The 21,251-nt window shown below is 64.2% G+C and overlaps 3 protein-coding genes across 7 annotated transcripts; 1 reads left to right on the plus strand and 2 right to left on the minus strand.

The window, feature by feature from the left end:
* Nucleotides 1–240: 240 nt before the first annotated feature.
* On the minus strand, nt 241–7,893 carry CHRD (chordin). 3 transcript variants are annotated; one of them, XM_051626969.1, is made up of 23 exons: nt 7,764–7,893; nt 7,305–7,408; nt 6,695–6,821; nt 6,138–6,284; nt 5,939–6,056; nt 4,983–5,079; nt 4,761–4,902; nt 4,546–4,686; nt 4,048–4,130; nt 3,823–3,970; nt 3,627–3,733; nt 3,421–3,537; nt 3,177–3,333; nt 2,852–3,093; nt 2,655–2,768; nt 2,189–2,401; nt 2,011–2,104; nt 1,822–1,875; nt 1,612–1,715; nt 1,360–1,462; nt 1,097–1,251; nt 837–930; nt 241–692 (listed from the first exon to the last, which is right to left on the minus strand). In XM_051626969.1, exons 1-23 carry the CDS (start codon nt 7,891–7,893, stop codon nt 625–627), a joined length of 2,859 nt encoding a protein of 952 aa, XP_051482929.1. In that variant the 3' UTR covers nt 241–624. The 3 variants fall into 3 exon arrangements, with proteins under 3 accessions (XP_051482929.1, XP_051482930.1, XP_051482931.1); XM_051626970.1 differs by lacking the exon at nt 7,764–7,893 and having other exon boundaries at nt 4,546–4,656; nt 7,305–7,401; XM_051626971.1 differs by lacking the exons at nt 4,546–4,686; nt 7,764–7,893 and having other exon boundaries at nt 7,305–7,401.
* A 5,732-nt stretch (nt 7,894–13,625) lies between these two features.
* THPO (thrombopoietin) lies at nt 13,626–16,994 on the plus strand. Its single transcript, XM_051626509.1, has 6 exons — nt 13,626–13,685; nt 14,627–15,082; nt 15,868–15,995; nt 16,081–16,167; nt 16,368–16,532; nt 16,632–16,994. Exons 2-6 carry the CDS (start codon nt 15,043–15,045, stop codon nt 16,812–16,814), a joined length of 603 nt encoding a protein of 200 aa, XP_051482469.1. The 5' UTR covers nt 13,626–13,685; nt 14,627–15,042; the 3' UTR covers nt 16,815–16,994.
* A 384-nt stretch (nt 16,995–17,378) lies between these two features.
* POLR2H (RNA polymerase II, I and III subunit H) lies at nt 17,379–19,507 on the minus strand. 3 transcript variants are annotated; one of them, XM_051626904.1, is made up of 6 exons: nt 19,385–19,507; nt 18,852–18,935; nt 18,207–18,300; nt 17,993–18,076; nt 17,730–17,887; nt 17,379–17,598 (listed from the first exon to the last, which is right to left on the minus strand). In XM_051626904.1, exons 1-5 carry the CDS (start codon nt 19,455–19,457, stop codon nt 17,770–17,772), a joined length of 453 nt encoding a protein of 150 aa, XP_051482864.1. In that variant the 5' UTR covers nt 19,458–19,507; the 3' UTR covers nt 17,379–17,598; nt 17,730–17,769. The 3 variants fall into 3 exon arrangements, with proteins under 3 accessions (XP_051482864.1, XP_051482863.1, XP_051482865.1); XM_051626903.1 differs by having other exon boundaries at nt 17,379–17,887; XM_051626905.1 differs by lacking the exons at nt 17,379–17,598; nt 17,993–18,076; nt 18,207–18,300 and having other exon boundaries at nt 17,790–17,887.
* Between the last annotated feature and the right edge of the window lie 1,744 nt (nt 19,508–21,251).

A 21,251-nucleotide genomic window follows, 5' to 3' on the forward strand; every position in this document is an offset into this window, starting at 1 on the left:
TGTTGTGCCAGGATGTCTCAATGCTGACCCAGTAGAGCCCAGTGTTACTTTCCTTATAGCTCTGGTGCTGTCCCAGTCAATCCAGCACAGTGCAACAATGTCCCCAGAGGTGGGTGTCCCCATCCTGGCACTGCCCAGGGCCTGCAAATCCCACCAAAGGCCAGCATGGGTTGCAGGGGAACATTCCTGTGCCTGCTACTGCCAGGAAAAGGAAGGGAGCCAGATTGGTAATATCTCTGGGTTTAATAAATACAGTGGGACCCCTGTCCACGGGCACCATAAATTACGTGATGAGCCCGGCCGAGCCGGGAGGGATGCAGGGGGACAGGGGACAGAGGGATTTTACACTATGTACAAGGTGGGCACGCTGCTTGCTGTGCCTGCCGGCCATGGGAGCTCGGAGGGGGAGGGCAGTGGGTGCCCCGGCTCTGCTAACCTGCCCGCTGGTATGAGAGGGCAGGGCAGCTCCGGCACCGCAGCCATGCCAAGACGTGGGGCCCAGGCTGGGTGCCTGGCTGTGTCCACTCCACCATGCTCCTCGGTGCCCCCCGCCCTGCGCGGGGACCTGTTCACGGCCACCCGGCCTCACTGCGCGCTCGCCTTGCTCCAGGCAGTGGTCACTGCTCAGCGGCTCCACATCTCTGCCCTGGCATCCTGGACATTCTCCCGTACATCCACGGGAACATCTGGGGCTTCAGGGGGAGAAAGGGTGCTGAGAGATGGGCATGGAGAGTGCCAGGAAACAGCTTGAGCTGGCCCCAGGAGGTCAGAGCAGTGTGTGGGCCCCTGCAGGGTGTTTTGGGGAGCAGTGCCCATGGGGGAGCACTGGCACTCACCATGGCACTTGGTGCAGCAGGGGTTGTCCCTCCTGGTGGGGCTGTCACAGGCTCCCGATGGACACTCCTGGCGCTGGCAGTGCGTCTCTCCTGACTGTGGGGAAGAAAGAGGGAGTCAAACACAGAGGGTGGGGGACTGGCAGCTCCTCAGGGGGTGGGGGATCTCCCGGGTGCCACACCGGGCTAATTTCCCACCCATCCCTGAAGCACTGAGGCACCTTCTCTTTCCCCTGATGCAGCCGAAGGCCTGGTGCACTCACCACACACCAGCACAGGATACACTTCATTTCTCCAAAGGGGGGCACAGAGGGGTGCCAGCTCTCGTTGTTGAGGTACCAGCGGCGCCCGAAGCGGCATGCCCGGGGCCCGTCTGCCTGCATGGTGTCAGCCAGCTCAGGGACACTCTTCTCCGGGGCTGCAGGAAAGGACAGTGGGAGGCTGCCTGCCTGTAGCAGGGGCACCCCGCAGCATCACTGGTGGTGGTATCGTGGGGACTGGGAGGGCAGGAGGGGGGTGTGGGTACCTGGGCACTGTTTGCAGCAGTCGGAGGGGCTGGCACGCACCGGGTTGGCACAGGTGAGCCGTGGGCACTGCACCTTCTCGCAATGCACTTCACCTGTGGTGCCCTGCAGGGAGGGCGCGGGGTGGTTGGTACAAGATATGCACCACCTCTCTCTGGTTTGAGCTCCTGCTTCAGTGCCCAGTAGCTGAGGACACCCACGAGTGCAGGGGCTCTGCCACAAGCTCAGACTGGGGGGCTGGGACTCACACTCACCTTGCAGGTGCAAATAGCACATTTGATGAGGCCGAAGGGAGGCACAACAGGGTGCCAGCGGGTGCCAGAGCCTCGCCACGTCTTGTCCCCATCGAAGTAGCAACCTGGGGGGAGGAAGGGGAGGAAGGGGAGGAAGGGGAGAGCACAGCCCCCATGTGAGTGCTGGGGAGGCCAGAGCTGCCCCCTCAGCCCCTGCCCACTGGGACTCACCCTCACTACTGTCCCGTGCCCGCTCCAGCTTCAGCTCCTCCTGCCCAGTCTTCTCTGCAAGGAAGAGGAAGGCCGTGAGGGGGTGTGCATAATGCCAGCAGCAGAGGCTCAGAGAAGGATCCCTTGCCTTGTTCCCACAAGGAACCCCCCTACTCCTCCAGCCTGGGACCCCCCTGGCTCCCCAGGTACCTTCACAGATAGGGCAGCACAGCTCCTCAGGGTGCACCTGGCGGGTACAGTTGAGGGGCTGGCACAGGATGGGATCACAGATCACCGTGCGCTTCTGGGGGCAGCAAATACAAGGCTTGTTACAGGGGGGCACTGCAGATGGGTGCTGCCCCACCCAGCATACCTCGCTGGACCATACCTGGCAGCTGCAGATGGAGCACTTCTTGTCATAGTCAGGTGCCCAGCGGCTGCCGTGTGCCCGGTGCTGCCCCTCAAAAAAGCAGGAGTTGGGGTCCTTCTTCAGCTGCTCCAGGTCCCTGGTCCTGGTGCCCTCAATAAGCTCAGCCTCTCCCAGGGCCTCCCCTGGGGCCAGGCGTGTCCCTCCTGTGTGGCAGCGGTTGGGGATGTGCACCTGCACGCGGGCAACAGGCAGGAGGGTTGGCAGCAGTAGGGAACCCTGTTTCCCATGCCAATGCCTGGCTGCCCTCCATGGTCAGGGATAGTGTAGGAATCACCCATGACTACAGTACAGGTCATGTCAGGCTGCTAGCACCATGCCCTCCATCCTATGCCCTTCACACACAACCCTGGGCAGTGCCACCTGGCTGGGGACACCAGGCAGTGGTGGGGACAGGTAGGAGTGCCCTGTTCAGCTGAGGACCTACCCGTCCCCGCATCTCCCCATGAGGGTGGGCTTTGGTGCTGACTTGCAGGAAAGCAGTGCCCTGGGCCAGGTGCTGCAGCAGGTCGGCATCCAGGTCCTTCACCACCCCCTGAGCCTGCCAGGGAAGAGAGACACCGGGGGGGCATAAGGGCTGGCCCAGCCCCCACCACGGGGTGCCCCAAACAGGTGCCCACTCACCTCAGTGCTGTAGAAACCCTTGAGCAGACGCTTGTGCTGGTGGGGGCGGGTGCCCATCTCACCCAGCTCGGCCACCCCATGGAGGTGGGCACTGACGGTATCATCATCCGGGCGGCCCAGCCCCGCCACCGAGATCTCGTAGTGCAGGTGACAGTGCTCGTCCAGTGAGAGCCAGGCGTGCCCCCCGGCCCCGCTGCCCACTGGGGGGGACACCAGCTGCCCCGCAAGTGCCACGGGCATCTCTGTGCACAGACAGGGGCCATGGGAGGAGGAGGGGGTTCTGTGGGGGGCTGCCCCACTGCCCCCCATTACCACCCCTGGGTACCTGTGTATCGAGCAAGCAGCCCGCTGTAAGGCAGGGAGATGACCTGGCCCCGCAGCTCGCCCTCTGCCCAGTCCTTGGTGGCCACGTTGAGGAAGAGCTCGTTCTGCAGCAGCATGTGGGCATCGCGGGCACTGGGGCTCTGCCAGACACCCCAAGCCTGCCACCGATAGAAGACCACGTGGCTTAGGACAGGGACTCACCCAAAGCCCCCCTGCTATCCCCTCCAGTGCCACCCAGCACTCACCAGCCCATCCTTGTAGCTGGGCGTCATGTCAAACAAGATGTTCCTCTTGCTTTTCCGCCGGGGTTTGGTCTCCAGTGTGATGCCCACCACCTCACTGGCAGTGCCCACCACCTGCACCTGCAGGCAGAGTGCTGAGGGTCAGTGATGGGGAAAAGATGATCCTGGGACTCCTGGAATGAAGGGAGGTGCTCCCCCCCCGCCATTACCTGGAACTCCAGGGTGCCGTTCTCATGCAGTGCCAGCTTGGCTGAGCCCACGGCCCCCGTCTTGGTTGGCAGCAAGGCATCCGCTCCGCACAGCACACTTTGGATGGCTTCAGCCCAGGGAAAGAAGCATGGGGTGAGGTTGGCATGGGGGGACATGGCCACCCCCTTGTGCCCCTGGGTGCCTGCCCGTGCTCACTGTCACAGCTGCGGCGGGTGGTGATGGTGCCTGCCAGCTGGCGTGCGTGCCGGCCCTCTGTCTCAGCCACGATGCGGAGCTGCCCCTGCACCAGCCACTGCAGCTCACGGGCAGACAGCTCGGTCAGCACCTCTGCAAAGTCAGGGTCCTGCAGGGGGGGTGCCATGGCTCAGCCCTGGTGGGCACTGCAGCTGCCAGGACCCGTGGGGCAGGGGGTGACTTTACCTCCAGGGTGATGTTGGCCTGGATCTCCCGCAGCATCTGGCCATGGTGAAGGATGCGGACCCGCAGTGGGACCCAGGGGGATTCTGGCCATGGCAGAAAAGGTTGGACCTGCTGGACTGGGGGCCTGCGACCACTGTGACCCCCACCATTCCCCCTCTGGACCCCCATATCCTTGCACAACCCATATCCCAAGCCCATCCATAGACCCCCACACACTCCAGTGCTCCCCAGCCCCAAACATGCACAGGTACACACACCCTTCCACTGCATACCCCAAATCATGCAACAACTCCTATCAACACCTCACCCCCCCATGCACAGCCCCTATACCCACCCTGAACCCTACACCCAATCCCTGCACCCACCCTGACCCCACAGATGCTGACCCATGCATCCCCAGCCACACACCTGCCATGCAGCCCTGCCCCCCAGCCCTAACCCTCCCCCACCCGCCCTGGGCAGTGCCACACCCCACAGGGTGCCTCTGCCCACCCTCACCCCGGGCACCAGGCTCCAGCAGCCCCCTGGCCATGAGGATGAAGTGCAGGTTGTTCTCCGTGTCGCTCAGTGTCAGCATGGCCATGCCCCCAGCACCCAGGTGTGTGGGGTCTGATGAGGTGAGGATGGCACCAAATGTCTCTGGGCAGGGAGAGGGGCTGTGAAAGACATCCTGGTGGGCACCCATCAGATGAGCATCCAGGAGCCGGCCTTACCCGCAAAGAGTGCCCGGTGCTTGAGGATGTGCCCATGGACCTCTCCGGAGGGCTGTGCCCGGGTGACAAGGGACACACGGAGCTGCTCCCCACGCAGCAGCCGGACATTGGCTTTGGACAACGTCCTCCACATCCCACAGAGCTGCAGGCAAAGGCAGGGCTGGGCAGGGCCCGGGGGAGGAAGAGGCACTGTGCCCCCCCTGCCCTCCCAACCCATCTCACCATGTTGTCCTCAGGGGCTGCATTCTTCTGCACGGGGTGTTCGAACAGCACGTTGCCCTCAGGGTCACTGAAACGCACCCGGCTTGGCCGCCCCAGCCTGTAGGCACCCAGGGGGTGAGCAAAGAAACCCCCACCTAGCCTCCAATCCCCTGGCACCATCCTGGCTCAGCACCGGGCACAGGGGTGCATTGGGGGAGGGCACAGAGATCACCAGTGATTTGGGGTGGACAGGAGAAGGAAGGTATCTCCCTGGGGTGACAAATGCCACCCTGTGCCTCCCATCCTGCTGGCATCCCACTGGGTGCCAGTACAGAACAGGTCTTCTGGGGTTCCCTGTCCCAGAGCAGTGCCAAGCTGGCACAGTGCAGGAAGGGGTCTCTGCCAGGAAAGGTGGCAGGGCAGGACCCGCTGGGAGCTGAGTGCTCAGGAACTGGCTGTAAATAAGGAGCATTTTCAGCTTCGTTTGGCTCCCCCGGTTGGAGATGGAAATTAGTCACCACTTTACTATGCAAAGGGGCCTGGAAGCGAAGAAGAGCAGAAGAAACTGGAGCAGGAAGGAGGGAGGGAGCGGAGAGGCTCTGCCGCTGGCGAGTATCTGGGGAGGGCACGGCGAGGATGGGGGACCCCAGCAGCAGTGCCCGCTGGCACAGCCTGTGGGGTGGCACAGTGCCTCTGCCTGTGGAGCCCTGGAGCCGTTCCCATTTGTTCCCGCTCCAGACCTGGAGGGGAAGGGGTGAGGCCAGGCCTGCACTGTGGGTGTGCCGAAATCCCAGCTGCTGGCCCAGGCTGGACTCCCAGCACATTACCCCCCTCCCCAAATCTCTAGCCTTACCAATGCAAGGCTGCGGCACCGCAGGAGGATGTTGGAAGGGAACATGAGGCATAAGCAGTGTTGTATTCCCCTCTTTTCCAAGGAGGTGCCCGCTGTGCCAGCCTGGGCAGGGGGCAGGACTCACCGCTCATAGCTGATGGAGAAGAGCAGGTAGGAGCGCAGCAGGGTGAAGCGAGCCTTGGCCACCGCGCTGGATGTGGGGTGCCACGGCTCCAGGCCACTTGTCAGCAAGGCCACAAACTCTGAGGAGGGGATGTGGATGATGATGGGGGGACACAGGGTGGTGCCCAGGACACTGTTGCTCACCCAAGCAGGCAGCTCACCTGTGCGGGCATCATCACGGGCCAGCCCCTCGGAGCTGAGGTAGGAGCGGTCGTTGTAGGGCTTGTCCAGGTCATCCTCCTTGTCCCGTAAGTACTCAAAGGTGTCGTAGGGGGATGCAGGGCTCTTCTCCGGGGGGCTTGGCAAGGCTGCAGTGGGGTGGGAAAAGGGGAGAGACCATTGCACTGGGCTTTTGGTTTTGGGGCTGGGGGGCAATCATAAATTCCTCCTCCTGAAACAGACCAAGATGTGCCCTGCAAATCCCCATTGGATTCTGTGCTGGGGTGTTGGGGGGCACACAGGACCCAGGCAGATGGACAGACAGGGTGCTTAGCCCTGTGCACACTTTCTGCACTCCTCTGAGGGTGGTTCAGGGACAGCTGTGCCCATCAGGGCTTCCCCCTGCCCATCACCTTGCAGGCACTCCGAGGACACTGGAAACCCTCATAACACAGTGAACAGCCCTTTTGGGGGGCATGTGTGCAGTGCCCCCTTTCCCATGCTCACAGGGCACCCTGTGGGTGCAGGGGGACTCCACGCAGGCACCCCCCAGCCTCACCTTTGGGGCAGGTGTGGCAGCAGTGACCCGGCAGCAGCGTGGCACGGGGGCAGGCAGGCACGGGGCAGTCCTGCTTCATGTTCTTGCAGTTCACTTTCCCCACTGGCTTCCCCCGGCGGTTCCTCTGCTGTGGTGGGGAGAGCCCGGGAGAGCTGTGCCAAGGTGTCCCCCCACCCCGGCCCAGCCCGGCTCCCTCCAGCCCGGTCCATCTGGAGCCCCCTGACACCTTGCACACACTCAGCTGTTTGTACGGCAGCCAAGCCCGGGCCCCCTCCCCACGGCCCCCAGCCCAGCTGTGCACAGCCCCTCCAACCCCGGCCTCGGGGGACTGGTCGGAGGGAGGGAGGGGGCCGGGGGCCATTCCCGAGGAGGAGGAATGAAGCCTGATCCCTTAAGCCCCCCTTTTTCCCCCCCACTGCCGCGACGGGGTGTGGGGGGAAACATTCAGGTGTCCAACTAGCTGGAAGGATCCCTGCTCCCTCTCCCCTACTCCATAGGGCGGGGTGGTGTATTGAATGAAGGGGTCGATCTCCCCTCCTGGCAGCCTCCTCCCCAGTAAGGCCGGATCCCGAGGGATCTCCCAGGGGAAGGGGGGTCCCGGGGCACTCACCGGTTCGCAGTGGCAGATAACGCAGCGCATGACCCCGAAGGGCTCCCCCAGGTCCGGGTGCCATGTCTCCTCCAGGGCATAGAAATGACCCCCAAAGGAGCAGCCTGCGGAGACACCCCCTCACCATCACCTCTGCCGCCCCCGGCCAACTCCGGGCCGCGGGCACCCCCCTGCCGCAGCCCCGGACAGCGGCCGACACCGCCCCGCCGCCCGCTGGGCACGGCGGCCGCTCCCGGTGCTGCTCCCGGTGCCGGTCCCGGCCAGCCAGGGGGCCCGGGGCGGCAGGCAGAGTGCAGGATTAAGGGCGGGCGGGGGGGTGGTGGTGCAGGCATGCGGTGCAGGGACAGAGGTGCGGGTGGCAGGGAGAGGGGTGCACGAAGAGGGATGCACGAAAGGGGATTGTATAGGAGCGGGGGTGCCTGGAGCCGGGGATAGGGAAGAGAGAGGGGGAGCTCCTACCTGCCGCACCCCCGGGTGGCAGCGGGTCCGTGTCGGGCCGGATGGGCAGGGCGAGCTTGGGGCGGGCGGCGCGGCCGGGCAGGAGCCGGAGCAGAGCGAGGAGAAGGAGCAGGAGCAGGGCGGCGCGCATGGTGCCGACCGGCCGGCCGGGGCAGGCGAGCGAGCGGCCGGGGGCGGGGAGGGGGGGGCCGGGCGCTGCCGGTCGCTGCCGCCGCCTCTGCCCGGCCGCTGGCCCCGGCTCCGCTTTATAGGCGGCGGCATGGGCAAGCGGGAGCTGCTAGCCCTGTGCAAACAAAGGCCCCGCTAATGAGGCGCAGGCAGCGGCCGGCCGGGGGGGGGACGCGCCCTCGCCGCGCTCCTACCCCCCCCTTGGGCCCCGGTCCTGCCACCCCCGCCGGGAACGACCCGAACAGCGGCACCCAGGGGCGCGCAGCTCCCTCTGTGGGCATGGAGCACTCCTGAACTCGGGGTGTCCTGGAGGGGACCCCCATCCATTGCCCCCCTTATGGCATGGGGATACCCCCGGGTGTGGAGCATCCCCACCCACATGCCAGCTTAAGGGCATGGGGTACCTGAGGAATGCCTTCATCCACATATCCCTGGGGCTGGGTGTCCTGGGGACACCCCCACCCAATCTACAAAACATCCACCGGGACATAGGGCACTGTGGAGAAACCACCACACCCCTTCCATAGATCTTGGGGTGCTGCTGAGCACTGGACATCCTGGGTGTGCCCCTGTTCACATGTCCCCCAGCACGTGACTCCCCCCACCCCCACGAACCCCCTAGGGAATAAGGCATTTGTGAAGCACCCCCATTTAAATGCTCCCCACTCCACCCAGATACTCTCCCCTGGCTTGGGGCACATCCTGGGCGTGGGGTATCCTGGGGGCTCCCTATCCACACAGTCGACCTTCAGGCGTGGGACCCCCAAGCATGGGACATGAGTCAGTTCATCCACACAGTCTCATGTGGCAGTGGACCGCTTGCAGACCTCTGCCCCCTCATCCAGTCCCTCCCCAGGACACAGAGATCCACTCAGCACCCCTGAGCATGGGCCCCCAAAGCATCCTGTTCTCCCTGCTAAGTTCACACTGCACCCCACAAAGCCACAGGCAACCCACAACTTGTGCCTTTGAGATCCCTAAATCCCTCTAGCTGCTCCCCACCGCAGGCAGAGGAAGGCTCCAGAGTCAGAACTCGGGCTCTTGCCTACCAGTTGCACAGGCTGCGGGGAAAAGGAGCCTGTGGAGGGGAGGGGACAGCCGCGGAGGCGGCTGAGAGAGCAGCGCCCAACTACGAGTCCTGCTCTTCACTCACGCGTGCCTGGGCTTGCGAGGGTAGCAGCGGTGGGCAGTGAGCAGACACCATGGGGAAGCCTGGGGAGAGCTTCATCCAGAGGGGGAAACTGAGGCACACACGGTGGGGGTGTGCCACCTATGTCCCAGCCTTGCCACGCCGCCGAGGGTGGCAGGGAGGGGTGGTGGGTGCGTGGCGGGCAGGCGCCTGGGGAGGGGAAGGTGGGTGGGGAGGGGAGGAGGGGGAAGCTCTGGGCTGCCAAAATCAACTCCGGGCGGTGCAAACAGCCGGCCAGCTGCGCGGTGTAGTTAGGGAAACACAGCGCAGCTGGAGCACAACAGGCCCCGGCCTCCCCAGAAGGCTCCTCCTGGGCCTCCCTGCGGCCCGGTGAGTGGCTGGGGAGGGGGGGACTGCAGCCTACCACCCCATGCCCCTTATTCCAGCCTGCCTGAGGTTGCCTGTCCCCAGCTTGCCTGCAGCTATGCTGTCCCCATTCCTTTCCCTGGTTTGGCACGTGTCCCCATGCAGGAGGCACCTCTCCGGGGGAGGGCAGCGGGGCACAGAGGCTTGGCTGTGCTGGGGACCTGCCCGGTGGCAGGAGCTGGCATGAGGCAGTGACGAGCAGCTGGGCTTTTCCCGGTGGGATGGCCCGCTGGCATTGCCAGGGCTGGGACACTGCCAGGGCTCCAGGCATCCCCCAGGCATGGCTGTGCACGACGTCATGCTGCTCACAAGCACTTTCTGCAAAGGGGGATGGTGCCCAGCAGCATGGCACCCCCCAGGCCTGTGCCCTCCCTGCTGTCCCTGGTAGTGACAGTGACCTGTCTCCTCTCTTTCCAGGTGCCCCTGCTGGCCTGGGATCTTGCAGTGTGGTGGGCAGGGAGGGCTGGGTCCTGCGTGTCTGTGCCAGGGTCACTGCGTGGTGTCAGCTGCAGAGCAGCAACAGCAGTGGGGGATAGTGGGACATGAGTGGGGTGGAGGCAGGCAATGGCTCCTGGTCTCCCCGCTGGTGCCAGGAATCCAGTGCTGGCTTTGCACACCCAGATCTCATCACAGTCTCCAGGATCAGCTGAGGGATGTGGGGAAGCAGCTGGGGACGCTCCCTCCCCTTTCCCAGGAACAGGAAGGATAAGGAATCTACTGGATGGCAGCCCTCCGCACGGGGGAAACTGAGACACAACATGGTGAGGGAGAGGGGGGCTGTGAGGGGGTCCTGGCACTGCTAGGCTGGCACCAGGGTGGTGCACTGGCACAGGGCCTGATAGGGTGGGAGGGTGCTGGGCATCCTTGCCTAGGGAGAGGGCATCACCACTGCAGTAGTGGCAGGTGGGCAGGGAAACAGATGCCCCTGCAGTGCTTGGGCATCCTTCATGCATCCCTGGCTGCCTTGAAAATGCCAAGGGGTCCCCCTGGGCAAGGGACAGAAGGCAGCTTGCCAGAGCCCTGGGGGTCCCTGTGCTGCTGGGGAGGGGATGGCGCCAGCTGGGGGCGGCACTGGGAAAGGGTCCTGGCCTCACCAGCTGCTTCCCAGCACCCAGCACATGTGTGCTGGCAGCGTCCGGCACAAAGGCAGCTCTGAGGCTCTCCGGAGCCAGGCCTGGCGCCGGCACAGCCCCAACGGGGCCACCGGCTGTGGGCAGCTGGAGCTGCATGGGGATGGAGCCGGCAGCCCTGGCCACCCTGCCTGGCACCCGCACCCTCCAGCACCTCCACCCAGAGCAGGCACCCAGCTTATCCCGGGCTGCGGAGGCAGTGGCCCAGTGGGGTGCTGTCATGGCACAGTCCAGCTGGGACACCCCGATGTTGCCCTCCAGAGCAGCCTGCGGTGCTGCCGGGGCTCCGTGGGCACGTGCTCTGCCTAGCATGGGGGGTCCCGGCAGGCCCTCGCCAGCGCTCCTGCCCCACGCAGCTCCCTATTGTCTGGCCTCATTAGCCGTTGCCTGCTCGAGGCTTTGAACATGAGCTGGGCTTGGGGCGGCAGGAAGGAGCCTCAGCTCCCCAGGGATGGGGTCGAAGCAAAACCACACGCCCCGGCCCCCCCCTTCCCATGCCTCCCTGGCAACCCAACACCCCCTTTCTCGCCCCATGCCAAGCGTGAGCCCAGAGACCAGAAGGCGTTGGGGGCCCTCCCTCCAAAAAGAGCCCCCCTTGACTGACCCGCCCCGGAGCGGGGTGCAGAGAGCTGTCGGCCTCCCCAAAGCTTTGTGCCGAGCGTGGCTTGCCCCGTGACTAATCCCCCTGGCCTCACACACACGCGGCGGGGCGGGGGGGGGCTGTCGTAATGGGTGGAAATATCTCATAATTCACGTTGGACATGGGGATTACAGCCGTTCCGGCAATATTTGCACAACTGGTAGGCGGCTTGCAGGGCTGGGCCGCCCCAGACGAAGGCAGGGGGGCCTGGAGATGGAGGGGGTCTTGGGGGTAGCAGGTATGGGGAGAGGGATGCAGCTTGGGAGGGTGATGGAGCTGAGGGGGGAGTGAGTGGCTGTTTTCTATCTGTGAGCACATGGAGTTTATTAAGGAGAACATGTTGCTCGCATGATGGGGATGGCTGGGGCCATCATCCCAGCCTGCTGTGGTGGGTATGGCTCAAGGAGTGGGATGGAGACCCCTTAAGCAGCCTTATCTGCCAGGCCAAGCAGATCCTGGCCATGCCTGCTCCCAGCACCCTGTCAGTTCCATAGAGCTCCCTGCTTATAGGAGCACCCTAAGGTGCTGATGTCCCCCTGGCCCCAAACGTCCCCTACACAAAGGCCTTGTGGGGTGACTCCAGTGGGAGGAAGGCGAGGGCCATGCAGGGCACAGGGGGGCTGTGTTTGGCATGGGGATTAACAAGCTCCCAGAGCGATGGTGGTCTCCCCCCTCCCCACCGGACATGCAGGCAAATATTTGTGCCCAGACTTCGCAGGACAGCGAGAAGGAATTTCATTCTTGCGCCCACCTGCGGCTCAGCAGCCTGGCATTAACCCCTTCATCACCTGGTGGGATGGAGGGAGACGGGTGAGGTGCCCTCCCAGCAAACTCTGTGCCTGTAATTGGGGTGGGGAGCTGGGCAGAGGAACAGGATGGAGAAAGGGGGTTCGGCATGATCACCCTGGTGCAAGGTAATGGCTGTAGGGTTTGCCCCTGGGCATCCCTCTGGACAGCACCTGTGGCTTCATGCAGGGATGTCGGGCAGTGTGTGGCCTGCCAGGAGCTGGGAAGGATGGTGGAAACCCTGCCAGCCTTCACCCCCTATTATGCCACCCTGGCCAAGGTGCCCTTTTCCCAGCAGCATTCATGGTGCTTTCCCAGATGGTCTGCCAGGAAGAAGTGTGGAGGGTGTGGGAAGCAGGGTTTGCAGGATTGGGGGAGCAGGATGTTTATTGGCAATTTGCAAATGTAAAAAACAAAGGCCTGGAGGGGGCAAGAGGCACGCAGCTCCCAGGGGCTGCCCATGCTTGGGTAGGAGGCCAGCCTGGGTCTAGGGTCCCCTGCTGCCTGGCATCCCCAGAGCCCCGCTGTGCTCCTTTCCCCCGGCTCCGGGGCCAGCTGGGCCCTGAGCAAACGGGGCTGTTTGCTCACGCCAGGATTAGCCACTCTCTTTGTTCCTTTGACTTTCTTGTCCCTTTATGCTGGACCCTTTTATGGGGGCTTCAAAGGGGTCTGGGACCCTTCGCTCCATCCCTGGAAGCCCAGGTTTGTTTCCCATGTCCCTGCCCCCCCACCTTGTGCAGGCATCATGGGGATGACCACCGGACACATCTGGGTGGCCTGCAGGGACAGCAGCTGTGCCACCCACCCGTGGTCACCCCCCTAGTTCCCCCACCGCCTGGCACCTCTGGCTACCCTCGGCACCTTGGTGAAGTGGGTGCGAACGGCCCCCCTGCAGTGGGATTCCCGGCACTTTGCACCCTGTAAGGAGAGGTGGGAAACTTGGCACCAGGATCTGGCCAGCTGTGCAGCCACACAGCCCCCACCTGGCTTCCTGCCCCCAGCCACAGCAGTGCCCTGCCCATCTGGGCCACAGGCCCTGTGCCCCTCTGGGGTCCCTGAGCCCCACTGCAGGCAAGCAACATCTCTGGTTCTGGAGATCCAGGCATGGAAGGCCAGCAGCAGGATCTCCCTCCAACATCCCCCTCTACCTGTCTGGCACAGGCAGCAAATGCTGGCATTACCCTTTCCAACAGAATAGCAGGTTGCCCATGGTCAGGGGCTGCCTCCACCTGCCAAATTCTGAGGAGCATTTTGGGGTGCAGGGACTATTTTAGGCATCCATCTGCCCTCCAGCTTCCTCAGATGACTTCGTTTGTCTAATTACAAAGGCAAGCAGGGAGCACAGAGCACAGCAGCTCCCCAGCTTGGCATTGTTGAAAGGTTTTGCACCCAGGGAGGGACAGGGACCCAGGGACAGCGGCGGTGGGAGCTGGGCCAGTGCTGGCAGAGGGGCTGAGGGTGCTGGCAGGGTGCAACTGCAACTTGTCACGTCCGCAGAGAGGGGACGCGGCCGTGCGGGGGAAGGCAGGCGGTGTTTGACCCCAGCGCTCGAGGCTCAGGCGCTGCCAGTCGCGCTGCCAACCTCGTCCCTGGAGCCGCGGTGCCCACCGGACCCTCTGTCCGGGCACCCAGCGACCTGCAAGGTGGGCTGCTGTGGGCCGAGTGGGACACGGGCCAGGCAGAGCGGGGCTGAGGTGTTTACTTTGCCTGTTGTCACTCGGCCAGGCGCTGCCGGGAACCGCCGGCCACAGGGACAGGGGTGGGAGCATGCGCGGGCTGCGGGGAGACCGGGGGCAAGAGGATGTGGGTTGGGTGGAGGGGGTCCCCCCAAAGGGAAGTGTGCAGGGGGGTTATCTGAGCCTGCACCCCAACATGTGCAGCGGGACGTGCACTTGTGCACACGTAGGTCTGAGAGTGCACGTGGGGGGTGTGTGCACACACACCATGAGGACACACACGTGCCATGGGGATACAGATGTGGACAGTGAGATGGGTGTGGGTGTGCGCACACCTGCCCCTGCCTAGGGGGCTGGGAGGGGGCCCCAGCTGTACCAAGGCCTAGTGCCGGGCAGACCCCCAGTGCTTCTCCTGCCCAGGGAGGGTGTGTTCATGGGTGCTTCACCTGCCCTCCCGCAACCAATACTTCTGGTGAAATTGCCCCAGGAGCCACATGCCAGCCAGGCCCCTGTGCTCCATCACTCTCATCAGCTCAGAGGGGTCTCTGCATGCTGCAGTGCCAGCAGGGATCTCCACCTCCCTAAGACCTCTTCGGGTGAAGATCAAGGGGATGGGGTCCACTTTTGGGCAAGTGTCACTGGGTTTGCAGCCTACCTCTGGGTGAGGGTCACCAGGGTTTGAGTTCCACCACCAGGTGAGGGTCAAGGGGATGAGGTCCACCTTTGGGCAAGGGTAACTGGGGTTGGATCCACATCTGGATGAAGGTCACCAGGGTTGGAGCTCACCTGTGGTTGTGGGTTTTTGGTGGCTTTCCTACCTGGCTGTCACAGACAGGAGCAGGACTCCATCAGGGCTGATGGTCCCCAGTCCACCCAGCACAGGGTAACTGATGCCATCTCTTCTGCAGGAACCAGAGCCACCTTCCCCCTGTGGTTGGGCACAACCGAGGCATTGACCACCAAGGTCCCAGCAGCTGAGCGCTCAGGCCAGAGGGCAGGTGCACAGCCCCAGAGGGTGCCTGGGGACGCCCTTCCCGCTCCCTGAGCCAAGGGAGGAAGCGGCTGGAGGCAGGAAGCCGTCCCCCAGGCCCGGGGCCCCCGCTGTGATTTTGCTGGAAGGTCAGCGGCGACACAACAGGAAATCGCGCTGCCTCGGCTGGGCGGCCAGGCCGGAGCCACAGAGCTGCACTGTGCTGACCCGGGGGCCATCCCGGCCCCTGGCCCTCCGTCCTGGCTGGGCGGCTCGCGGGGAGCCCGCACCACCGCTGTCCTCCATGGAAGGGGGACGGGAGCCAGGGAGCAGCCGCTGGCCCCAGGGTGGAAGATGCAGGGCCGAAGCCCCCAGCTGAGCATGGAGCTGAACAGTGAGTGTGCGGCTAAAAGGGGGGACGGGGATGAGCAGGAGGGGACATGGCCTTGGCAGTGGGCATCGTGCCCACACAGCCAGAGCGTCCCCCACGTGGACAGCCCAGGAGATGAGTCCCACAGGTGGTGGTGCTGGTTTGGTTGGACCTGGCCACTACCGGCACACAAGGGCAGCTGAGCATCTTTCCATGCGCAGCCTTGGGGAATGGGCTGTGCCAAGGACTTCTGGGGATAAGTGCCAAGGTGGGCAGATGCCTTTGGAGAGGAGATGCCTGTTGCCAGGATGGGAAGACATCGGGCACAGCAGTCGCGTGGCTGAGAGGTGCCCGGGGCGGCTGCGTGCTGGCAGGCCAGTCCTCGGCCGGAGCCGACGTAAGCTTCAGGATGCTGCAGCCAGGGATTCCCCGAAGCGCACGTGACGGCCAGAGCTGCTCCTGGCACAGATTGGGAGGGCTGGCCCTTCTCCGCACAGGGAGCGTGGCTCTGCTCCCTGTCTGCAGCGCAGCCTGGAGCCAAGCCCAAAAACCTGGCACAGACGCAGCTGTGCAGCCCCTCAGCACGCACCACCAGCACAGATACCCCACCTCTCCCCAGAGACCACCAGGCCCCTGTGCTGACTGACCACAGGGCACCAGGCCCTCCGCAGCACCCTTAAACCCCTCCCTGTGCCCCCACCAATGCCCCTAGTGGGCTGGGGTGAGAGGTTGCTGTCACAGGCATGGCCCTGGGTTGGAGCTGCCCAGGCAGGGCAGCACAGTGCCCAGGCTTACCCTGTCTCACCCAGGTCTGCTCCTCCTCACATCCTTCCTCTTGCACCTGGAAGAGGGCCATGCCAGTCCTACACGGCTGGTGTGTGACAACAGACTCATCCAGAAGTACATCGGGGAGGCCAAGGAGATGGAGAAGAGAGCGGTGAGTATATGGTCCCTTTCAAAACCCAAGGCCAGGGAGGGGCACAACTCCTGGTATCTCACCTCACCATCTCCTTCCCCCCTAGGGCCAGTGCCAGGCACTGCCCACACTCAGCTGCCCTGTGGTGCTGCCCTTGGTGGACTTCAGCCTTCAGCAGTGGAAATCCAAATCGGTGAGAGGGGCTAGGAGGATGGTGCTGGCACGCATGGGGGTGGAGGAGGAACCCCCCATGGTAACCACAGGCACCAGAAATGCTGAACAAGATGCCTGTGGGTGTACCAGCTGGCACAGGGGGGTGGAGGACACTATCCAGACCTAGGGTGGGCAGAGGAATAAATGGGGGTTCAGTCCCCTCACTGCCTGCTCCTCCAGAATGAGACCAAGAGGCGGGAGATCCTCTGTGACCTGGCACTGCTGGTGGGAGCCGTGGCGGGAGCCCAGGGCCAGGTAACACAGGAGTGTGGGGCCAGGCAGCTGAGCCAGCTGTACCGACACGCCAACTCCTTCCTGCTGCTCCTGCAGACCTTCAGCTGGGAGGTGAGACCTCCCCCACACCAGCCAGGCAACCCCGGTGCAGGTGCCAGCTGCGCTGGGCTGGGTACAACTTTGTCACCCCCGTCCTTCTCTTGCCCTCAGGCAGGGCCCTGGGAGCCCGGCTGCTCCCCACGCTCCATGGAGCGGACCCAGATCACAGGCATCTTCCTCACCTACCGGCTGCTGGTGCAGGGCAAACTGCGCTTCTTCTTCCATGACCTGGCCAAGGACTTGTGCCAGCAAGGCCAGGGGGGTGTTAGAGACCACCTGTGCAGGGCCCGGTGAGGCTGCACACCGGGTTCATCACCCCCCATCCCAGGGCAGAGCAATCCTACCAGGCACCAGGCTGGGCTCTGGGTGCCCAGGAAGGTGCCCGAGGGAAAGGGTTGGCTCTTGCTCCTCAAGCCTTCAGCGACCGAGCGGCCCATGGAAGCAGGGAGCAGCAACACTCCTGTGCCAGCAGGCACAGGCACCTCTACTGTGAATGCTTTACAATTAAAAGAGCTATTTTTCTAAAGCGTTGTTTTGGCTTCTCCTTTTCCCCTGCAGCCCTGTCAGGGGGACAGCAAGAGGCAGCTCCTCGGGGTCTCTCCCAATGCCCAGCTCCCTCCTGTGGCAGCTGTCTGCTCTGCAGGGCAGAGGGACTCCTGGGCACCAGATCCCCCATTCCTTGCCCCCCTGCACCCACCTGCCTCCCCCCAGCCTCCCTGTGTACAGCGGGGCAGTAGAGAAGAGCTCAAGGTAGGTTTGGGCTGCCCATCCTTTTGGAAAGTGGTGTGAACCCCTTGCCTGCCATGCAGGTGTTCCCACTCCCTATCAGCCTCATCTCTCAGCCAGCAGAGCCAGATCTAGAAAACAATATCCCAATTTAATCAAGAACAGGCCCAGCTGGCCTCAAGGTAGATCCTTAGGAAGTGGTTCCCAGGCCCAAGGCAGGCCAGCAGGTGTCCCAGTCCAGCTGTGCCAGCCTGGTGCCGGGGATGTGCCTGCTTTTGAAGGCAGAGGTGGGAGGAGACGCACAGCATGGTCTCCACTCGCTGTCAGGCACCTCTCTCCATGCAGGAAGCAGCTGTGGATCCCAGCAGGAGTCAGAAGAGGCTGGGATGAGGATGGAGACTGCCCCTTTCTCCCCCTGCTCTGGAACAGCTGGGCAGGAGGGGTGCTGAGGCAGGATCTGGGGTCATAGGGCTGTCTGCTCACCAGGAGAATGTCTCTGGGGCAGCCCTGGGAGGCAGGTCTCCTAGAAGGCCAGCTTCTTCATCAGCAAGTAAACCCGAGAGTCCACTTCAAACCCATGTAGGTTGTTTGCATCTCCCTGCAGCCGCATGAGCAGCCCCCCATAGGACACGTAGGCAGAGCTGGGGTGGGAGAAAAGGAACAGTGAGAGCTGGGAATCCCATGGGAGAGCCAGCTGGGGATCCTGGTACCTCCCCCATGCCAATCTCCCCCCAGCAAGCACTCACAGGCGTGTGGCTGCTTCGGTGGAGGTCTCATCCCCCTCAATCCGGTACACCTTGCCGTACATCACATACTCAAACTGGTCTGCCCTGCGATGGGACAGTGGGGTCAGAGCAGAGGCACAGCCGTGTGCTCCCTCAGAGGAGCATCCTCTGGGACAGGGCACCTCACAGCCCCTCAGCACTTCTCCCTTGCCCACCCCTGCCCAGCACCCCGCACCTGGAGGGCCTGTCGTCCGTGGGGTTATACTCGCCGTCGTCCAGGGTGCCGTCTTCATACAGGGTGCTGGCGATGACCAGCCGGAACTTGTCCCCTGGGAGGAGAGGGCAGAGGAGCAGGGAGAGGGTTGTGAGAAACGAGAGAAAGGTCACACTGGATCAGCTGTTTCCTGTTCCCCAGACACTGGTCACCACCATGAAAACCAGAGCCACCAGGACACCACTGCCAGTGTTTTCAGGAACCATATGTGAGACTCCGCAGCACCAGTTCCAGCTCTTCTGTGCTTCACTGAGGCAACTCTCTTTTCCACCTGGTTGGTATATTTAGCCACAGAAACTAATTTCCAAAGGTCTCCCTTAAAGCTTGGCTGCCACCAGCTGAGGTAGTTTCACTAGACAACATCTCTGGGGAAAAAGCTGCAGATGAACCCAAACAGATACAGTGAGGTGACCCAGAATCCAGCTCAGCCCCAGCACACTGCAAACACCCAGCATCCCCTGTGATGTGGCGACAGCACAGGGCCCTGTGGAAGTCCTGAGAGAGCTCATTCCTTCCTTGCACCACATTCAGTCTCCCCCCCCTGGGCATTTGCCTCTAACCTCACTCCAACCTGGCACTCTCTGGACTAGCAGCCCAATGGCTTACCGAGGTCCACTGGGTAGATCTGGATGTTCACATCCAGGATGAGGTCCATCTTGAAAGACTCACTCTCACAGTGCAGGCGGGACACTGGGGAGAGCAGCAGGGTCAGGGGTACGGACAGGGAAGACCCCGGGGGCTGGGCAGAGAAGGGTGTCAGGGCCAGGCCACTCTTGTCCCTCCGTTTGCACCCGAGATACAGGGGAGGAAGGAGGCCTGCAGCACCTGGGGCCGGATGCCCGAGGGTGGGAGCAGGCGAGGTGTGTGCGCAGGCCGCGGGGGGAACAGAAGAGCGGGCGGGAGGACGGACCGTGCCGGGGCCGCGCGGGTCCGGAGCGGCCGAGCTGGGGAAGCCCACGAGGAGGTGGCGCCAGACGATGGCAAAGGGGCAGCGCAGAGGGGCAGCGCAGAGGGGCCGCTACCGGCGGGAGGGGCAGGGGAGGGGCAGGGGCCGCCGCGGCAGCAGGGCGGGCCGGGGGCACCGGACTCGGCGGGAGGGCAGCGGGAGCGGCCCGGCCAGGCAGGCGGAGCCCACGTACCGCGGTCGAACTTCTTGCCCTCGGGGTCGATGTCCTTCACGTCGAAGATGTCCTCGAAGAGGATCCCGGCCATGGCTGCGCGGCCCGGCCCGGGCCCCGCTCCCGCCGCACGCGCCCCTTCCGCCGCGGGGCGGAAGCGGCTTCAGGGCGGGCGGGGCAGCTCCCGCGCCTGCGCACTGCGGGCCCGCCCCCCGTGCGCTGCGGCGCCCCCGGGCGGGGGCGGGGGGAACTGCGGGGGGCGCTGCAAAGGGGCGGGGAGATGGGGGGGGGGGCAGTGGGGGGCGCTGCAGTGGGGAGTATTGAAGTACGGGGGCGCTGCAGTGGGGCAGCGCGCAGCAGCGGGGCAGCGTTGCAACCGGGGGCGCTATTGCAGTGGGGGGAGAACAGCAGCGGAGGTGCACAGCAGGGCAGTGCGCTCCTGTGGGGGTGCACTGGGGGCGTGATGCACAGCAGTGGGGTGCGTCGCAGTGGGGGTGCATTGTAAGGGGTGCGCACAGCAGTGGGGTGCGCACAGCAGTGGGGTTCATTGCGGGGGGGGGATGCGCACAGCGGTGGGGGGCTGCCAGGGACCCTGCTGGGGGCTGGCCCCGAGGGTCCCGCAAAGCTTGTCGCTGGGGGGATGTTGCGGTCGGACCCCTCGGGGTGCGGGAGGGGCGAGGGCCCGGCCGGCTGTCAGTAGAGGGAGCTGCGGGGCTACAAATGGCCCCGCCGGAGCCGCCGAGTTTCTCCCGGCCGCTGGCGGGCCGGCCACGGAGCCACCCCCGGCACGAAATGGGGACGATCTGCCACGGGGGCCTCGCAGCCCCGTCCCTCCGCTCGAGGCGTGCTGCAGGGGGGCTTCACCGCCCCCATGGCCGCTGCTGGGCATCAGTGTCATGAGCTCTGCACAGAGTCAGGCAGCGATGGGGCCGGGGAGCTGCAGCCCCTACGGGCTCCTTCACCCTCCCACGACAGCCTCGTGGGAGGAGGGACGGGTGACAACCATCACCCATGGCCTGCCGATGAACCGTGAGGGGACCTAGAGGGTCTTGCAGGGCGGGGAGTGGTTCACACATCGGGACTCCGCAGGGTGCTGGCATCTGGTTGGGAAATGCTGGCGCAGGGTCGAGAGCTCAGCCCTGGTCCCCAAATGCCACCACCGGCCTGCTGGAACAGATTTTTCCCCAGCTTGGGTGAGACGTGGCAGCAGGGACCCTGTGACCCATTTTGGGCAGAGGGTGCCTGCCCGGGAGTGGTACCGAGGGGACTGGCATGGAATGCAGTGCCCCTGGTGTCACGGGGACCAGGGAAGGCGGATGGCACAGTGATGTGTGCATGTGGCACATGCCAGCAGCCTGCTGGTGGCCACGAGGCCGTGGGGTCCATGTGTGTGGCCCTGGTGCCTGCAGCAAGGTGGCTGTGTGGGGACATAGTCCGAGCTGTCCCTGGACATCCCTGGGACTTGGCTCGGTCTGCTGCCCAGAGCTGAGGTGCCCTCAACATCTATACTGGGATGCCTGTCACAAGAGGACTGTGGTGCCCAGACCCACCCGGCTGTGACCCCTCCACTGCATTTCCCCCCCGGGGTGACACAGCGTGGTGACACGCAGCGGGGACGCTGGCACGAGGGGGCTGGTGGCCAATTGCAGGGGGGCACGTGAGCGGTTCATAGCGAGGTCACCCTGCGGCGGTGGCACTCAGTGGGGACAGTCTTAATGCACTGGGACAGAACCTCGGCTTCTTCTAATCATCATCTGGGCGGGGGACCCCCCCCCTTGCCCAGCCTCACACCCCCTCCCTGCACTGCCCACCCGGGGGGGGAGCACAAACCTCCCTGCCTGAATGTGGGGTCATGCCCAGTTCGCCTGCTCACTGCAACGTGTGGGGT

This window comes from Apus apus, chromosome 8 (assembly GCF_020740795.1).
Source record: "Apus apus isolate bApuApu2 chromosome 8, bApuApu2.pri.cur, whole genome shotgun sequence".
Lineage (NCBI taxonomy): Eukaryota > Metazoa > Chordata > Aves > Apodiformes > Apodidae > Apus > Apus apus.

Bases quoted from the DNA above. Each gene is read 5' to 3' on its own strand.
- CHRD (XM_051626969.1), bottom strand. From the start codon at position 7,893: ATGCGCGCCGCCCTGCTCCTGCTCCTTCTCCTCGCTCTGCTCCGGCTC. The intron at 2,105-2,188 runs GTATGGTCCAGC...TGCTGCCCCCAG, and splicing joins GCTCCATCTGCAGCTGCCAG to AAGCGCACGGTGATCTGTGA. The intron at 1,252-1,359 runs GTACCCACACCC...CCTTTCCTGCAG, and splicing joins CTGCTGCAAACAGTGCCCAG to CCCCGGAGAAGAGTGTCCCT.
- THPO (XM_051626509.1), top strand. From the start codon at position 15,043: ATGCAGGGCCGAAGCCCCCAGCTGAGCATGGAGCTGAACA. The intron at 15,996-16,080 runs GTGAGTATATGG...CTTCCCCCCTAG, and splicing joins AGGAGATGGAGAAGAGAGCG to GGCCAGTGCCAGGCACTGCC. The intron at 16,533-16,631 runs GTGAGACCTCCC...TCTTGCCCTCAG, and splicing joins TGCAGACCTTCAGCTGGGAG to GCAGGGCCCTGGGAGCCCGG.
- POLR2H (XM_051626904.1), bottom strand. From the start codon at position 19,457: ATGGCCGGGATCCTCTTCGAGGACATCTTCGACGTGAAGGACATCGAC. The intron at 18,936-19,384 runs GTACGTGGGCTC...TGCTCTCCCCAG, and splicing joins GGGCAAGAAGTTCGACCGCG to TGTCCCGCCTGCACTGTGAG. The intron at 17,888-17,992 runs GTGAGTGCTTGC...CTCCCACCCCAG, and splicing joins ACCGAAGCAGCCACACGCCT to CTCTGCCTACGTGTCCTATG.